This window comes from Diceros bicornis, chromosome 17, assembly GCF_020826845.1.
Source record: "Diceros bicornis minor isolate mBicDic1 chromosome 17, mDicBic1.mat.cur, whole genome shotgun sequence".
NCBI lineage: Eukaryota > Metazoa > Chordata > Mammalia > Perissodactyla > Rhinocerotidae > Diceros > Diceros bicornis.
Genome location: NC_080756.1, coordinates 19,648,159 through 19,666,990, shown reverse-complemented (window position 1 = coordinate 19,666,990; position 18,832 = coordinate 19,648,159). Strand labels below are relative to the sequence as shown.

At 41.0% G+C, this 18,832-nt stretch overlaps 1 protein-coding gene across 1 annotated transcript in view; it reads right to left on the bottom strand.

Annotated features, from left to right (window-relative positions):
- Nucleotides 1-619: 619 nt before the first annotated feature.
- Nucleotides 620-18,832, bottom strand: part of LIMA1 (LIM domain and actin binding 1) — an 87,130-nt gene continuing 68,917 nt past the window's right edge. The window contains exons 7-11 of the mRNA XM_058558288.1: nt 18,570-18,677; nt 13,158-13,215; nt 11,537-11,649; nt 4,390-4,523; nt 620-2,900 (exon numbers count right to left, since the gene is read on the bottom strand). Coding sequence (XP_058414271.1) covers nt 1,892-2,900; nt 4,390-4,523; nt 11,537-11,649; nt 13,158-13,215; nt 18,570-18,677 — 1,422 coding nt within the window. The 3' untranslated portion in view covers nt 620-1,891. The remainder of the gene's footprint in view (nt 2,901-4,389; nt 4,524-11,536; nt 11,650-13,157; nt 13,216-18,569; nt 18,678-18,832) is intronic.

Below are 18,832 nucleotides of genomic sequence, written 5' to 3'. Positions count from 1 at the left end.
AGAAAAAGAGAAAAAGGAGGAGGAGGACTGGCAATAGATGTTGGCTCAGGGCTGGCCGGTCTTTCTCAGCAACAGGAGGAGGATTGGCAAGGATGTTGGCTCGGGGCTGATCTTCCTCACAAAAAAAAAAGAAAAAAAAAAGTGCCTTAACAATTGAGGTAGTTGCCTCTCCACAGGCAAGGAAATCAAACAACCAATTATGCTTTTGTCCATAGTGGAAAACAAGTCCATTTTCAGCAGAGGCATTTGGAAATTCCATTTAGCATGTTAGGCATAATTGTAAGATGAATTATTAAATGTTGAATACAGTTACAATAAAAAACCACCACTGGATTTTGAATTGGTAAAACAAATGGCTCATTTTGAATGTACACACTAATTCTCTTGCCAAAGAGAAAGCTGCTTTCAATTTTCAAGAAAAATTTGTCTTCCTTCAGGGAGGATGAAAGCCCAAGATCAGCCCAACACCACCACCTAGTGGTGAGATGTATTCACAACACTTCACTTAAAACACTTCAGACCTTTGCCTTTTCTTCCCTAACTGCTAAGGCAAAAAGTAGGTCTGAGAGACTGTAACAATGTAAAATAATAATGAAAAAGGCACAGTGAAACATTCAAATGAAAATTAAAAGCTTTATTGAATAAAAATGTTTCAGACTAAGCAAGACTGTAAGAAAGCAGAATATTTTACATCTCTAAAAAATATTAGAGCTAAATTTCTAAAAATGCAGTACAAAGAAAAGCCTGTGGCTTAAAACGCCTCTCTCCCCCACATACAATTTGAAATATCAATTATGTACAACAAATGTACTCAAGTTTATAATGTTCCAAAGCCTTAATACTAGAAAACCAACCCCCCCAAAAGGCCTATAATTGGTTTAATTGCACCCTGGGAAAACTGTCTGCCATAAAAATCAACACATTTCAGAGCTGATAAAGTATTAAAAAACTAGTGTCCCAGAAAGGGGCTATCAGAAGTGGAATACAGAGTTTGGGGATCTGAGCTCAAGTGGTTTAAGGTGGTTTTTTGTTATTCCTCCTTTAAACGGCTCACTTTGTTCTAACATGCAACATGGCAAACAACAATACAAAAGATCTTATAAAAATATTGCAGCTTTCAGTAAATTATGAGAAGCACAGATACCACCAGAGAAGAAATCACTTGGTGTGTAGTGAGACTCATTGGCAAATATTATAGCTTATTTGTGAGACAGGTGATCTCTCCAAGCACCAAAGATGATCAAAAAGGTACTCCAAAAAGATGGTTGTATTCTAGCTCAATAATCCAGTTCAGGATGTGATTTAGAAAGCAGGATGCAAAGCGATAAATTCCCCATATATATCAGAGCAAGAAAATTAATCTAAAAAATTTTTTAAACGACTAAATATTTGATCTCTTAACAGATGAATACTAAGCAATTAAATTGGTATTCATTTAAAAATACATAAACTGTGCCCTTTATACTAAAGTGCGTTCAGTCATAACGTTTAGGCCCCTACATCCCTTCTGTATGTCCCCTAATTCCATGGTTGAATTTTTAGTGTAATGAGGTACTACTAATCATCCATCTATTTTCATATTGCCTTTTGGGAATACAGTGGAATTGGACTATATCAGTTGGAATATTCTCTCCCTCCCATAAGACCTTAAAGCACTTATGCGTATCATCATTGCTAAAATAGAGGATTTAAGTAATGTTATCTCTAACATTTAGAATTGGTTCACTTAAGCTGCAGTATGGGATTTTTCTGAAGCAAGAACTCTTTTCCAGAGTTACTTCCACATAAATTACAGTTCATCCTAGATATCTGTTTACGTGCATCACTTTGATAAAGGGCAGTGGCTCACTAACACTAACACAAATTTAAGGCCCAGCACCATTGTAATTTGTCATTCCTCATCCTCATCCTCATCATAGTACCGATTTCTCTTTATCTGTTCCTCCACAGACAGCTCTTCGACTACTTCTCCCTCCCAGAATCCCGCATCCTGGGATTTCTGATTCTGAGTATTGAATTCTTTAGCGGAGGTGTTGTCTGCAAATTTGGACCAATTTGTAGACTTGGGTTCCAGTGGAGACTGCTGTTTGAGAAGGTTCCTATCATCTTCATCTAAGTTTGCACCATGTTCTGTGAGATTCTCACTCCCCATCTCAAAACCATGAACTTCCTTACTTCTCCTCCCTGCCTCTCCTCCTTTAGATTCCTTTTTTTGCCAGGTTGTTTTTCCCACACTCCCATTCTTCTCGGAGGCACTGGCATCTTCCACTTGTTTCTTCTCTGCTGCTATTCCTCCTCCAAACTCCTCACTCTGCTCTGACATGCTCCAGCCTTTCCTGATAGGTGGGGACAAGGTTTTGGGGCTCTTGACCGACGCGGTTCGAAATGAAGCTGCTACAGTGAATGGGCGGCTTCTTTCCTTCAGTGAAGAAGATCGTCTTAGCTTCTTCAGATCCAGGTCTACATCCTCAGGAGCTTCAGGCTTGCTGACTTCATCCTCAGGGGGCCATTTGGGCTTGGACACCTTGATCCCTTCCTCCAGGGCACTTCCTGAACTGCCAAGTTCAGTGGGGGGCGGCCAGGCGATCCTCAACTTCTTGGTTTCAGCCGGCTTGTCTTCTTTCTCTGGCTGAGAGGAGGCCTTGGCTTCCATACTTGCAGTCAGCACACCCACCTTAGCAATGGGGGCATCTTCTACCCCTGGGTTCTGAGGGGTCTCCCCTGCATTTGGAACCTGGGCTGGTCTCTCCAATGTCTCTTCATTTTCATTTTTGCTTGCCCACAGATCCTTGTGTGGTCTGTGCCCAAAGCCTTCATCATAGTTGCCTTTAGATTTAAAGAGTTGATTGAAGTGAGGCTTGCAATAGATTCTCCCATGTAAAGATGCATATGTTCCTAGACTGTTATTAAAAGAAAAAGAGCATAAAGTTAACAAATCTGTAAACTCTTATTTACACCAGCAGGCTGAAATCTGGCAATTCCAGTATTTTCAGAAGACGTTAAGTGAGAAAAATACCTTTAAAAAGCACATCTATCACCTAGGATTCTGTACCCCCTTTTAAGCACATTTGTTTTATTATCTTTATAAAAAACATGCTCACTTCCAGGCCTGAACCTTCACAAGACATTCTTCCTCCTGTACATGTTCCCATTTTCAAATGATTTCACCCCCCTCTGTCAAAACTGTTTAAAAAATTACTCTTCTAGGAAATCTTCTCTAAGTAATCCCACCCCGCTCTGATCACTCATATATTTCCTAAGTATTTATAACCTATAACTACTTGTAATGATATTGCTCTAAATCTTTTTCCTTCTAGTTTCCCATTTGTGTTATAATTTAAAAGCATATCTCTACAGGAATGGGCATAATGCTCTGCAAATGGCTGGTACTCAATAGATGCTACCGGCCGAATAACAGTAAGCTATGGTTATAGGAGAGCAGTGAGCAGTTGCCAGGAGGCCTCCCCGATGTCAGCACTGGACAGGCTTTTAGGAGATTTGGTATCACTCACAGGGTAATGAATTTTAAAAGGGGTATAAAAACAACAGCATTTCCACAGAAGAAATATAAAAACTCAAAAATCTAGAAAAATGTGCCTTGGAGAAAAAAATTAATACAGTGGGCAGGAAAAGAAGCAACGAGTAGAGGTTACAGAGGCACGTTTTGGCTCAAGAGAAGGGAACATTGTCGAGCTAGAGCATCTAATACTGGAACTAGCCACGGTGAGGCATCAACCCCCACAGAAGTGTCACGGCGATTCCAGGACATCTTTCAAGAGTATTTTAGAAGGGATGCTTGCTCTGGAAGGAAAGCCAGAGGAAGTAATATCCTGGTCACTTCTTTCTCTACAACTCTATGATTCAAGTAAGTTAATATGGAATATTTCCCCAATTTGCCACATTTATTTCCATACTTTGAGTTACTTGGAAGAAATGATACATAATAATTATTTTCGCAGAAATAAAACAAAGCAACATACAGAGAAAGACATGCTCTTCAGGGCCTATTATTATTGCTATTATTGCCATTTATACAGTGCTGGGGACATTTTGAAGTAAGGGCTTAGACAAGTATCCTCTTGAGATATTGTAACTTTATGATTCTATGATACCAAGGGAAAACATTCTACTAAATTTGGTCACAGGGGGTTTTACCTGCAACCCATGTGATTTAAGCTTCAGTCCTAACATGTAAATTAACACATCAATATACCAAGAAGTTTCAAACACCACGATCATTTGATATGAAATACTTGTCACTAAACGGTACTTCTGATTTTTTTTCAAGGGCCTTCAACAGCACACTATTAGCACAATAGCTTGTAGTACCAGTGCTCTGAAAGCCAAAGACTCCCTTCGGAGGTCCAAGTATACAGGGAGATGGCTTACCTAAGTTTGTTGTTGCAATAGGAGCAACGGAAGCAGCTGATGTGAAACACCTGCTGGTTGGCCAAGAGACGCTCCATCGGGTAGACTGTCTTCTGACATTCCACGCAGGTCTCTCTTGCAGGTGCCTGAAACTTCTAGGAAAAGGAAAAGGACAACTTTAACTAGCAAAAGCAGTGATGAGTTGGTACTCTGCCGAGATGGGCCCTGGGATTTACTTTGTTATCTAAGGGCTCCCTTACCTGGTCTGTCAATTCTCATAGGAACACTAAGCCTGCTACGATTCTATCAGCTGACTCTTTAAAGCCAAGAGGCTCTTCTGAATTCCTTTCCCAAACTGTCTGGCTGCCCTAAGTGTAGCAGCCACTGAGGATGGGTGGAGCTAGGGCTGGACTGTAGAGAAAGGCTCAGACAGATACCACACACACAAAAAGTACAGACAAAATGTTTCTGCGGACAGGAAATTAGGAGAAAATGTCATCACACACAGAAGAAAGAGGTTTGTTGTTTGATTCACATGCCAAGTAAAAGCAGGACGGACTTTTATAAGAACAGATTGGCTTTGAGAATTAGGAGAAGACACTTTGATAAAGCATCTTTTATTCTCCTCTGCTATCATCTTGACTTGTTCAATCATCTAGGCATAATACTTTTAAATAAGTCAGAACTGACACATAAATGGAACAATTTAAAAGAGACACAAACTATTTTATTAGGACTCCAGAAGAAGGCATAGCACAACAAAGCTATAGGTTGTATAATCTTTTCAAAAACCAGTGGAGAATAAAACTAATGTAATTGGGAGTGGGAGGTTATAACAGACTGGGAATTCATGAACCGTTTGTAAAAAGTGTAGAATAAGGGTGGGGTGAGCACAGCTGTTCTACCAGGTAAACCCAGTCCTAAAGAATATAAAATAGCTGATATTCTATCACTGACGAAAGCCAGAATTCCAAAACTATAAGTTTTTACATGATAAAAAATGGTTATATGGCTATTAGGGGTGGGGTTAGAGGTAGGTGTAAAAAGTCCCTTAACTTGCCCCAACAGAAACACCTCAATCAGAAAATGCAGGGGCTGGCCCAGTGGCATAGTGGTTAAGTTCACATGCTCCACTTTGGCGGCCCAGGGTTCATGGGTTTGGATCCCAGGCTCGGACCTATGCATCACTTATCAAGCCATGCTGCGGCGGCGTCCCATATATAAAGTAGAGGAAGATGGGCAAGGATGTTAGCCCAGGGCCAATCTTCCTCAGCAAAAAAAGAGGAGGATTGGCAACAGATGTTAGCTTAGGGCTAATCTTCCTCACCAAAAAAAAAAAAAAAAAAAAAGAAAATGCAGAAGCAGCTTAGGTTAAGGTAGCCAGGAAGCTCTCATCGGCACCTCGCTGGCCCCTTTGCTGCCAAGACCAGTATGGTGCTAAAAAATGCAAATTAGTCACAAGGCCCAGGACCTGAATGGTTAAGTTAAGCCTAAAACAAACCAGGTTATGGGCAAGATAGAATTTTGATTTAAAAAACCCAAAAATAGACCCATAAAAAATTCAGACTGCTGGTTCACTTGCCACATGATTCACTAGAAGGTAAAGCAAAAAATAGGAATGGTTTTCCAAGTAGATTTGAACAGGAATTGAGAGTAGAAAATGGGCCTAAAATGGAAGTAAAGGGAAAGCTCTATAAAAGGGAGTTTAATAAAATTGGTGGTAAACTCCCAAATAGCACCAAGGGATTTAAGAACTGAGAGGAAACGGCTCATTAACAGCACCCCCTCCACAGCTAGGGGTAGAGTCCTAAAAAGGAAAACTTAAAGAATCAAGGACCACAGGCTGCAACCTAGTTCACCAAGCATAAGGGAAGTATTTAAATATGACCAAATGTTATTGTACTGAATGCTGTTGGGAGTAATTAAGGCATTATTTGGAGCTCAGAACTCTTTTTTTCTTTATAATTTTATTTGTTTACTTATTTTTTCCCCCAAAGCCCCAGTAGATAGTTGTATGTCACAGCTGCACATCCTTCTAGCTGCTGTATGTGGGATGCGGCCTCAGCATGGCCGGAGAAGCCGTGCGTCGGTGCGCGCCCGGGATCTGAACCCGGGCCGCCAGCAGCGGAGCCCGCGCACTTAACGGCTAAGCCACGGGGCCGGCCCCAGAACTCTTTTTTTCTGATATGGATACTTCCAACAAGATAGGACTGAAGTGGAGATGTCCTTGTGTAGTTTTAATTAGGTTTTCTCTAAAAGGATGAGGTCGTCGTTGTCTAACAAGCAGGAGACACATTAAAATGCAGAACAAAATTTGGGTATAATAGTATAGTTGAAGCCATTGAAGAGAACCTGTACAAATCACAATTCACATAATGTAAAAGTAACAGGACAAATGTATTTATCAGATTGAAAATCTTTTTTCAGCTGCAGGGTGGATTCTGTATTTTTAATACTTGACTTCAGAGAATAAGTATTCATTCTGATCAGTAAAGACAGCAGAAGACAAGAAATTTCACATGGCATAAGAGGAAATGGATATCATTCTGCTAAAGGGGAATGGAAGCCCTCGAGAGCACTCCTCCATTACACACACACACAGAGAACACACTGTAGAAGGGTGCAGCCCAGTGAATAGAAAGGAGAACCTGAGAGAAAGCTGCAAGTTGAGCTCACATTAGGAGGAAAGTGGAAGGCAGGAGCAGAAATTAGGTACCAGGAGCAGGAGGCAGAAGCTGGAAGAGACAAACAGGAACCTTCAGTGAATACACAGCATTTAGTGTGCCCTGGAGCGCTTGACCAAAGCTGAGCTGAAACTCAGTTAGACTCAGATCCGAGAACACGACCACGTTTTCTTGCTTTTCCAAGTAATTCTGCTAATCGTGGCAAAATCAGCTTCACTCGTATCCACCTGAGGCTGGAATATATCCCAGCTCAGGAGAGAGTGCTGTTCTGAGCCTTCACCCACACAAGGAGTGTCTCATTAACAATTCTTTAGCGTCTTCCTACCTCCCACATCTGAGCCACAATGGCTCTCTCTTGAATAGAGCCTTCACCCACACAAGTGAAAAGTCATCCCTCCTCCCTGACATCAAATTAATAGACTGCTAACTCACACATCTGACTAACCATAAGCTTCTAACTAGCCAGACCTACCAGATTCCCATTATCCCTATTCATTTTTTTTTTTTTTTTTGTGAGGAGATCAGCCCTGAGCTAACATCCGCCAATCCTCCTCTTTTTTTTTGCTGAGGAAGACGGCCCTGGGCTAACATCTGTGCCCATCTTCCTCCACTTTATATGGGACGCCGCCACAGCATGGCTTACCAAGCAGTGCGTCGGTGCGCGCCCGGGATCCGAACCAGCGAACCCCGGGCCGCCGCAGCGGAGCGCGCGCACTTAACCGCTTGCGCCACCGGGCCGGCCCCCCCTATTCATTTTTTACAACCCTCTTCAATATTATTTAAGGTCTATGCGGCAGCTGCCCAAGGGCCCTTGTAGTTTCATAAAGACAAGAGGATCCCAACATGGTATAATGCCAAGTCAAAGTGGCTGTGCTGCGCCTTCCCTTTATTTCCTTTGTCCTGGGCTCTTAGCCACTTTTCTGTAATTGTCCCCATGTCTATTCAGACAACAGGAAGCATAGTCAGTGCCCAGAAATCTCTACCATTATGGTAGGCCTGGAGTACATCCTGCCCATGCCTTCATGGTATGCTCAGACTTGGCACAGCCACGTTTAAAACACTGCCAATGTTAGAATGTTAACACTTTTTATCTTTACAATATATTTTTTCAGTTAGTAAGACGTTTTTTCATCTCCCCTCCTTCACCATTTTTCACATGTAGAAACTAAAGTACCAGGATGTCAGGTGCCTTATCAAAGCTCACACAATCCGTAACAGAATTAAAATTAAAACTTGGAACTCCCAACTCACAAATCAACAGAGCATTTTCTAAATTGTCCTGGAATGTTAAATTTCCATAACTAAAGGAAACTCTTTGGGGAAGAGAGCAGATGCTAACCCAATGAGAATTATCTCACTATAGCACTTTGAACAAACTATAGTCTTCACTTGGTTTCAAATTAAAATATGTAGATATCATCTTTGGGATACTCAGGAATGACTGAAGTAATATATAAATAATTGATGTCCATAAACACTGTCATGTCTTTCCCATACGAGGGATCTTACAGGTCCTGTGTTGATCAGCATCTACTTCAAGTTATTTTTACAATAAATTTGCATGACTTCGTCTGCATTCTTTCACCCTCTTGTCTTATGTATATTTTTCAGTCTAATGAAGGCTCTGGTTGGGGTATATATGTGTGTAGAGGGGGGAGGCAGCAGCTGGCAGCAGGCAGTGAAGCTAACTAGCGTTTAGACATAGCGAACTCAGAAGAAAAATCTGTATTGATGTCAGGCCTCCATTCCTCAGAAAGAACATCACAAAATGCCTTTCATTCCCTCCTTCCAATTTGCGCAAAATATCTAGGTAATTACACCGAAATTCTTCACCACACAGTAAATGGTTGGGCTGGCTCTGTGCAGCCTTCCCCTTCCCCTGGCTTTCCGTGAAACTCTTTTTGAGCTATCTGGTCAGTGTTCAAAATATACAAAATCCTTACTTGTAAAGACCAGCATTGTTTTCTTACATTATTAAGCTAAAATGTGAAATGAAATTGAGTCTCTACCTTAGATGTCCTATTTTCAACGACAGACACGCAGTAAGGAACAGTTTTTTCCAGGATGTGTGGGATCTGAGAATCTATTCCGAGCAAACAAGTTTATTCTTAGCTGTATGTAATTTCCCAAAACGTAGAAACAACTTCTGTTGCATGGTCTATAGCCATGAGACCAGTTACGCCAGCAGGTCTTCCCATAAACACTTACTAAAGTATCTATATACTTGCCCGCGGAATGTAAAGGGTAACTCTGAGGAAGAGAAAATAAACTGCTCTTAAATAAAAGTGAGATGTGACTGGGTCCCATCTCAGGCTTTGTACCATAACCATTTGAGCTGTGGACCACAAGCAAACATAGGGAGCCAGGCCAGTTTATTCCAGTTTTTTTTTTTTTTTTTTTTTAAGGAAGATCAGCCCTGAGCTAACATCCATGCCAATCCTCCTCTTTTTGCTGAGGAAGACCGGCTCTGAGCTAACATCTATTGCCAATCCTCCTCCTTTTTTTTTTTCCCCCCTAAAGCCCTAGTAGATAGTTGTATGTCATATTTGCACACCCCTCTAGTTGCTGTATGTGGGACGCTGCCTTAGCATGGCCGGAAAAGTGGTGTGTTGGTGCATGCCAGGGATCCAAACCCGGGCCGCCGGTAGCGGAGCGCGCGCACTTAACCGCTAAGCCACGGGGCCGGCCCCAATTCCAGTTTTTATACAGTGTTCAAAACCTGAGGTGTATGTCTGGTGAAAACAAGCCTGACTGCATTCTACTGCTGAGTGACCAGGGCCAAAGAAGCAGGCATGGGTCTGGGGCAGGTGCAGAGGGAGCTTTATCTCCATCTCCTCTCCCTGGTATGCCAGGAAGACCTAAGTGAGGTGCACTCCTTCGCACATTGCTCACCAGCTCAGACCCTGGAGTTTGAATCAGGAGAGATCTCAAAGGTCCAAGCCAGTACTGGGAGGTCTGGCCTAACAGTTAAGGGAGGGAAGCAAGACTGGGTTGGGAATTCAAATATACTCAAGAATAGATTTTAGTTCTTAGATTAGTCACAGCATTTCCCTAGTCCCTCAGTCATACAGAATCCACGGCCAAGTCAGATTTGCTAGCTATTCTTGATCCAGAACCACAACCCAAGGACTCATATCTGGGCAGGGTTGCTGTTGGAGAGGAAATTAACCCCGTGGCATTTGCTACTTTGTTGGACTCCAAATACTGGAAAAAAAGTACTGATGACAGCATGAGCAGACCTTGAAGGCCAGAAGAGAGAGCCATGTTGACTACATGTGCAGATTCAATCATGGTAACTCAGTTTTTTCTGCCTTTACTTGCTTTCTCTTGCTCCTTCCTTCACCTTTTGTTCTTTTTCAATAAACCTTACTCTTCTCATAAATCTCTGCTTCCTTTATAATTTTCATGGTTACCTTCTTCACCCCTCCCCTTTTTTAAAATCCATCCTTAAATCCTGGATTCTCCCCTTTCCTTCTTTTGTTCTGAACTCTAACCTATGTCCTCTTCTCTTTACCCTTTTTGTGCACCAGAACTTTCATCAAGGGACCAATCATGCCCACAGTTGAGAGATATAAGCAAGGCAGATGTGTACATGAGACTGGGGCAGTACAAACCACCCTAAAACTCATTCTATCTATTGAGTTTCTCTCAAATGTTAAAACTTTTGAAACAAAACCTGGCTACTTAAGAGAGCACCAGAGGAAAAAGACACTAAAGAAGTGTGGGTATGTTTAGTTATTAATCCAAATGGGTAAATTAGCACAGCATTAGCAAAGCATTCAATTAAAACAAGTCAGGTAATAAGCCTAAAATAGGTGTTGAATTTTTTTACCTTTGTGTGTATTTTTATTTGAATATATATTTGTTCATAGAAAGGGGAAAGACTGTTTTTAAAAATTGGTGAATAAAAGGAGACCATGGATTGAGTAGCTTAGTAAAATTTTCTTAGGGTACAAGAATTTTGTACATTCCCAAACATCTAATATTATACCCTAGAATAAGTGTTACTTGAATGTCCATTTTTATAGCAAGTGGGCTGGCCAACCCTCATTGGAATGTACACATTCTTTCTTTAAATATGCTAACCACCAATCACATTATGGTCAAGTTCCTCAGACCAGGGAGCCACTTTCTTTAAGTTGACATTGCACATTCCCGTCCAATGGGCTGATTTTAGTTAAACAGATTTCTCGTATTTCCCATTTTGTGGGCTTTGACTCATTCACAGATTTATAAACTTGGATTTAAAAAAAAAAGTCAGGTTATTTTCTTTAACTTCGGGTATGCTTAAAACTTTCTTCAGTTTTCTCTGAGCAGAAGCAGCAAGATTTTCAGGGAAAGTGACTGGCTTAAGTGTGCCCTTATTTGGCATCTTCGTCCACAGGAAAGCAAAAACAGGTTATAATGAACATAATGATAAAAGGTGCAGTGAGCTCTACTAGTAAACCGATGTCTAAAGGCTCAGTGAGAAATTGCCATCATACCTTCACTGCTTTAGGAGGAGAACTTTCAGAAAGGCTGGAGGCTCTGGCATCTGGACTTAGTGGCTTGGGATGATGGACAGGCTGCTGGACCTCCCTCTTAACCTGGGAGTTACCTGCTTGAGATAAAAAAGGAAGACATTTTATTGTACCTCGTGGGAAGTTTCAGAAAAGGTTCCTCCCCAAAACAAAGTTTAGGCACTTCCACTAATGACAGGTCCTTTCAACACCAAGAAAAACACTGCTTTTCTGTTGAAGAATATTCTAATGCCAAAAGCTATGCTCTCAGGTTCTCTCACAGATCGGGGTCTCAGCTTGGAGGCTTTCTCTCCCTTTGCCACACACAGTGGGAATCCAAACCACCTTATATAAGGAACTTTCTGCCCTGTAGCGTTTGCCATTTTTTAAGGCTGTTTATAGACTTTGATGACTTTTTGGTAGTTAGCACTCCCAATAACTCCTTCTAGGGTGTTTCAACTGAAGATGGGAAAACGGGGGAAGGTGATGGCAGAAATTTCATATCTTGTGCATGCGGCTGTGTGTGTGTAATTTGACACTGTCTTTTTGGTCAGTCCCATAGCAGATATCCACGGATAAATATTATGGAAAAAGCCTCCATGAAGTTTTTTTCACAATCATTGACGTGTCACCCACATCAGTTAATTTCCTGCCAATATATTCACTGTGTGGAAAATGCAGAAAACGCAAAGAAAAGTCATTTACACAGCTACCAAGAATTCCTTAAAATCTAGAGTTAAGTCAACAAAGTACTAAAAGATTAAGGCTTATTTTTCAAAAATCTGTTTTGCAAACCTAGTCAAAACTCAGAAAAATTTCTAGTCCAAGCAAAATGATTGCAAAAGGAATGTTCCTGGATTCAAGTAGCAAGAGTTTTTCTGTGAAATTTTAAGGGAGGGTTGACTAGAGATCTGTTTCACTCATACTTCTACTTTAGTTGCTGAATTTTCAGTGTCCAGCAAACTAATAACCTGGGGAGAAGCTAGAAATCCATATACAGTTTAAAAAATAATACATCAAAAATTAGAATCAAAAGTGGACACAGTAAAGAAAAAACCAAAAGTTTTTGTCTTTGGGAAAAGTGAACCTCAAAATGACTCCAAAATAGAATGAAAAGGTGATCAAATTCAGCACCAACAAGAAAATCTCCAGAATACAGCTAGAGGGTGAGCTATGGTACACATTTAGATAAGTAGGGAAAAGATATTTTTAAAAGTTTACTCAAATTCTTTCTCCTTGTAAACGAATAAAATCTTTCTTGGCCAAACTTCTATTAAACTGAAACTTCAAAATTAGTTTTTATAGCTTTAATCCTGAAAAGGTTTGGTACAAAAGGTAGGATAAGTTCAATGAGAGAAGCATCACAAATATTTGATTTGCCCCAAGTTAATCATATTTAATTGAATTTAACTTCTCCCTAAGCCATGAAATGTGTGAAGGGTATTCAAGCATCAGTTCTTAACACCAAGTGAAAGATGTGATCAGCTAAATTATTGGATTTCATATGTTACTTTCCCAGCACTGACAGCAATGGTGACACCTCTCAAACCAAATACCAGATAGAGAACCACCACCTCATCCTGCAGATCTAAGAACAAATGCTTACGGGAGTCATCTTCAGCAGGGGTGGGATGGACTGCCAGGCTATTCTCAGTTGCAGAAACCTACAAAAAAAAAGAGGGGATTAAGAATCACATTAAAAATAAAAGAGCAAACTGCTGTTAATGTCATAAAAACCTGCTGACTCCAGTCAGTCACTGGCTGCCTGGGGGAAATAACAGGGCCCAGAACAGCTGAGCATTTAAACAAGAGGCAGCAAAATGTCTTTTATGAGGATATTAACATGCCTCTCAATTACAGAGTAACGGGAGAAACAGACTGCACTCAACTGCCAAAAGCGTGCATCATCTCCCTTTATAAAAGGACTTCTAAACCATAACCTCCTCACACACAAAAAAGGCAAAACAAAACCCTCTGTCAGGGAAAGCAAAGCTTCTCACCATATAACTATAACTCACTCCAATGCAAGATAAGTCTTTACATATAGGAACTATTCTTATTCTTTTAATTTCCTAATTCCTTATTTCCCAACCAAATACATCTGCTGAAACAAGCTTCCCAGTACAGAAGACCTTTTGATAGCTATAAAACAAATTTACCTAAAACCAATCGCCAGTATTATTGTCAAGGTTAGTTTCACTTTTTAATCCGAGTTGCAAAATGGTAATGTTTTAACACGATGGCAGATCTTACGTATAGGTGCACAGTCATCCCTCGGTATCCACAGGGATTGGTTCCAGGACTGCCCACAGATACCAAAATCCGAAGATGATCAAGTCCCTTATATAAAATGGTGTAGTATTTGCATATAACCTATGCACATCCTCCCATATACTTTAAATCATCTCTAGGTTACTTATAATACCTAATACAATGTAAATGCTATGTATACAGTTGTTATACTATATTGTTCAGAGAATAATGACAAGACAAAAAGTCTGTACACGGTTGTCTTGACATGAGTACAGCCATGTTTGGCCGCTCCATTGACCTACAGCCACCAGCACAAAAAGAAATATAAAAGCTGCTTTCTGCGTGGTGGGAACTGGCCCTTCTCTCACGGAGGGAGTTGCAAGTTGCAACATTTCAAGGCTCTTGGAGCGTTGTAGCACGGGATGGACTAGCCATCTGTGCCGGGCTAGGACGATAACCAAAGAGAACAATGCACGTACACAACTACTGGGCTGGGACGTTAGCCATGGGGCTCAGTGCACATACGCCACTGATAACCATTTTGTGCATGGGAACACTAAATGCTTGCTCTGCAGACTCTGTAATTGCTTACTCTGAAAATTACTGATGGTATAAAAACTGCTGGAAACTGAGACCTGGTGAGAGTTCCACCTGTGGAAGGGACACCTTGCCCAGGACGTGTGATCCTTGCCCAGCCACGTCGATTGACAGGGCTCTCCCGGCAGTGGGGCGTGGATGTTGTGAGTAACTGATTTGATGTGAAGTAATTGATTTGATGTGAAGTAATTGATTTGATGTGTTCTCTTTTCGGTCAACCTGGTGTTTCCCTTTCTGGTTTATTTGTGTCATTTCTCTTCAGCCGATGTGGGTGTTTTCCCTTTCCAGTCGGGCTGATGTTTTTTCCCTCTTAATATTTGACCTATTTGGATCTGTTTGCAGACTGTCAGCTTTACTATCCTCTATATAATAAAATATACCTTCGGTCCATTTGTTTGGAGTGGAAAGTGTCTTTTACGTCTCCGATCGAATCCTCGAACCTCTCATAACAACGGTCAGTCCAGACGCAAAGTAAGCCTTTCAATCCAAGGTTGGTTGAACTCTTGGATGCAGAATATGCGCCCTCTCCGTTCTACTGGCCCCTAGGGCTTCCTGGTATCCTCCCCTTCACACTCAAAATCATGAAGGGTCAACAGATGACCCAATATGCACTCTTCATGTAATAGTCTATCATTCAGATGTCAGGAATTTTATGGGTGATGCTGAGTGTTTATATAAGGATGTCTAATGTACTGAATACATTTACAATGGAGATTAAGTTGTTGGCTGACTGCACCTGAATTTCAGCATGGTCGTGTTTTTCCACTACTCGCTTTTCATTACAGGAATTCTGACATGGTATAAAACAAACCAGTATAATAACAGTCAACACTGACTGAGTGTTTACTATGTGCCAGGTATTGGAATGATCACCTTACAGGCATTATTTCATTTAATGACATGAAATAAATTTTCTGAAAGCTGTGCATGACCATAAAAAGCTCTTCAATTCTTGCTAATTAATTGGTAGGTGCATCCATCCCGGGATGTTCTTCTCTCACCTCTTATTTGGTCATCTTGAACCTGCAGGGTAAACTTAATGCCAATCATGACATCATTGCACATGCCCACCCACATGACTTCACTGCAGGAACAGCCAGGAGAGAGCATGTGAGATTTTGCTCAAACATTTCATTAAAGGAAAGCACAAATTCGTTCACAAGAGGAGAAAGGGAAGAACACAACCTTGACAAAATAGTCTATTTCAGGCAAATTTACCCCAGCATTAATGTCCTTTTGTAAGAAGCTGAAGTTCAAATAGTTCTTAGGTATTGGTTAACAAAAGCCAGGCAAACAGCCAACAGGATAGCTGAGGCTCTGAAAAATTTTCCACATTTTAAGGCAGCCAAGGGTTTAGGAACCTGCAGTATGTGCTTGAAGGCTATGTACTATCTTTATCTCCTTTCTTCCCCACCCACTCCCCAATTGGTGATTCAGTTACACTGATGCCCTTTTAGGTTATAATTAAAATGTTCTGATCCTCCAGCTCAGCTCAGAGTTCCAGTTTAAAATCAGCATGAAGACAATCAAGAAGGAAACATGAAATTAGATATAGGGACAACCCAAGCATTATTTTCCAGATGATCATTTCTCAAACTATGCTCGTAGAGTAGATGGGACGATTTCAATGCTGGGAATATTTTTCTCTTAAATTTCTTTTTTACAGTATATAAGAAAAATTCCAAACATATTTACTCAGTTTTCTTAAGACATAATCTCCCACTTAAAAAATGGGAAAACCAGGCAGTCTATTGAGAGAATTCACTTGATACCTGACATGTGACCCATGCAACTAATGCCTGAGCCTACTGTTGCAAGGATGTATGTAATTTATTTGATGATTTTATGATTATGAAACACATTACTGCCAAGTATTTTGTCTTATTTCAACGTACATTTGTGATATATTTTTGTAAAACAAAGTGATTTAATTTTTCTAATTTTTTGGGGTTTTGTAGCCATTAATCTGAGACCATTTTTCTGTGCGCCTACTTTGGTCCAAGTATGTAGTGTATCTCAGGAGTTCCTGTTGGTGTTCTGTCAATACACCATACTTTTAATTTTTGTTTTATTTTATTTTATTTTTTGTGAGGAAGATCAGCCCTGAGCTAACATCCATGCCTATCCTCCTCTTTTTGCTGAGGAAGACTGGCCCTGAGCTAACATCTATTGCCAATCCTCCTCCTTTTTTTTTTCCCTTTTTCTCCCCAAGGCCCCGGTGGATAGTTGTATGTCATAGTTGCACATCCTTCTAGTTGCTGTATGTGGGACGCGGCCTCAGCACGGCTGGACAAGCGGTGCGCTGGTGCACGTCCGGGATCCAAATCCGGGCCGCCAGTAGTGGAGCGCGCGCACTTAACCGCTAAAACACAGGGCCAGCCCCCTACACCATACTTTTTAAAGTCTGTTATAATCTGATAAGTTTGAGGACTATTGCTCTTAACCCATTTTAATTATCCTCACCTTTTGGAAGAATAGCCTCAAGAGTGTCAATATGTGTAACAGAAACAATGATTTTTCTCCTAATATTAATCACTGTAATAGACTTGAAAGCTCTTTCTCCTCATCTAACTTAACATTTGATTATCGTATTGACTGACAGACCAAAGAGATGGGGTAATGGATTGGCAGAGAAAATGATAAATTCATCTGACATAAATATTGTTACTTACTCCAACCAAGCCATTCATCTAATGACAAATGCATAAAACACAAATCTGATTTGCTTAAAATCTTCCTGTGGCTTTCCACCATTGCAGGACTACAACCAAACAACCAAACCCTTTTTTTTTTTTTTGTGAGGAAGATTAGCCCTGAGCTAACATCTGTTGCCAATCCTCCTCTTTTTGCTGAGGAAGATTGGCCCTGAGCTAACATCGGTGCCCATCTTCCTCTATTTTATATGTGGGACGCCTGCCACAGCATGGCTTGATAAGGAGTACCTAGGCCCTCGCCCAGGATCGAAACTCGTGAACCCTGGGCCACCGAAGCAGAGCGCGAGAACTTAACCACTATGCAACCAGGCTGGCCCCCATCTAAACTCTTTTTTTTTTTTTTTTGTGAGGAAGATCAGCCCTGAGCTAACATCCATGCTAATCCTCCTCTTTTTGCTGAGGAAGACTGGCTCTGAGCTAACATCCACTGCCAATCCTCCTCCTTTTTTTCCCCAAAGCCCCAGCAGATAGTTGTATGTCATAGTTGCACATCCTTCTAGTTGCTGTATGTGGGACGTGGCCTCACCATGGCCGGAGAAGCGGTGCGTCGGTACGCGCCCGGGATCCGAACCCGGGTGGCCAATAGCAGAGCACACGCACTTAACCACTAAGCCACGGGGCTGGCTCCCCCATCTAAACTCTTAAGGGTGGCATACAAAGCTTTTCAGACCCACCCTGGCCTCCCCCTCCACCTGTCTCTCACTATTGCCTATATGTACCTCATGCTTCAGCCAAGCCATCTTGGTTTGGATCTCTGGTTTCCAAACCTTTGTTGTGTCTGCCTGGAATGCCCTTCTTTTCCTTTATTCAGTCTTCCCTTTATTCACTTGGCCTATTTCCACACATTCTTCAAGACTTGGCTCAGACATAACCTTCTTGAGGAAGTCAGGTTAAGTGTCCTTCGTCTGAGCTTCCATGGCCCTGCACAGCCCTCTCACAGCACTCGTGACACTGTTTTATGATAACCAACCTGCTACTCATCACCCTCTACTCTGTTAGCTTCCCTGCAGATAAAGACCGCATGGAATGCTTTGTTCATGTTTAGTTTTTAAGCTTAGCGTTTCCTGTGCTTAGCATAGTGCCTAGCTTTCAAAATACTTTGAGTGAAAGAATGAAATATTCTTGCATAAAATGTGTTAAATTAAGACTATACAAATACTTTGAAGATAATATCTCTAATTAAAACAGATTTTTAAAAATCACTTTAGCTCTATGCCCTCTGAGCATATGCTGAGCAAAAGAATTTTCCAGTGAAGGTTCATTATTTGGTCAGCTATAAGCTGCAAAGCTCCCCAACCGAAATTATGTGACCTGCAAAATGACAATCTGTCCTGGCAGCTGTTACCAAATTCCCAGACACTCTACAGCCCAGAGTTAGAGTTGTTTCTAATTTTAAACATCTAATTTAGAACACATGCTTCCTTGGCAACTGGACATCAGACTTTTCAACCCACCTTTTCTCCATCCTGATGGGAGATGCAGACCTCAGGACCTGGGGGCACATTCTCCTTTTGCTCCAATTTATGAGTTTTGATTTCACCACCATTGGCTCTCAACTCATTCTACAAAATAAAAATTGTCTGTGAATTAAAAAAAAAATTCACTCTTCTATTCTCTTCATAGCACATCTATTAAATAAACTTGGAATGTTAAAAAAAAATTCTTTTAAGAGGCCTCAGGTCAAATCAACCCTCTAACTCTTACAAGCAAAACCCAT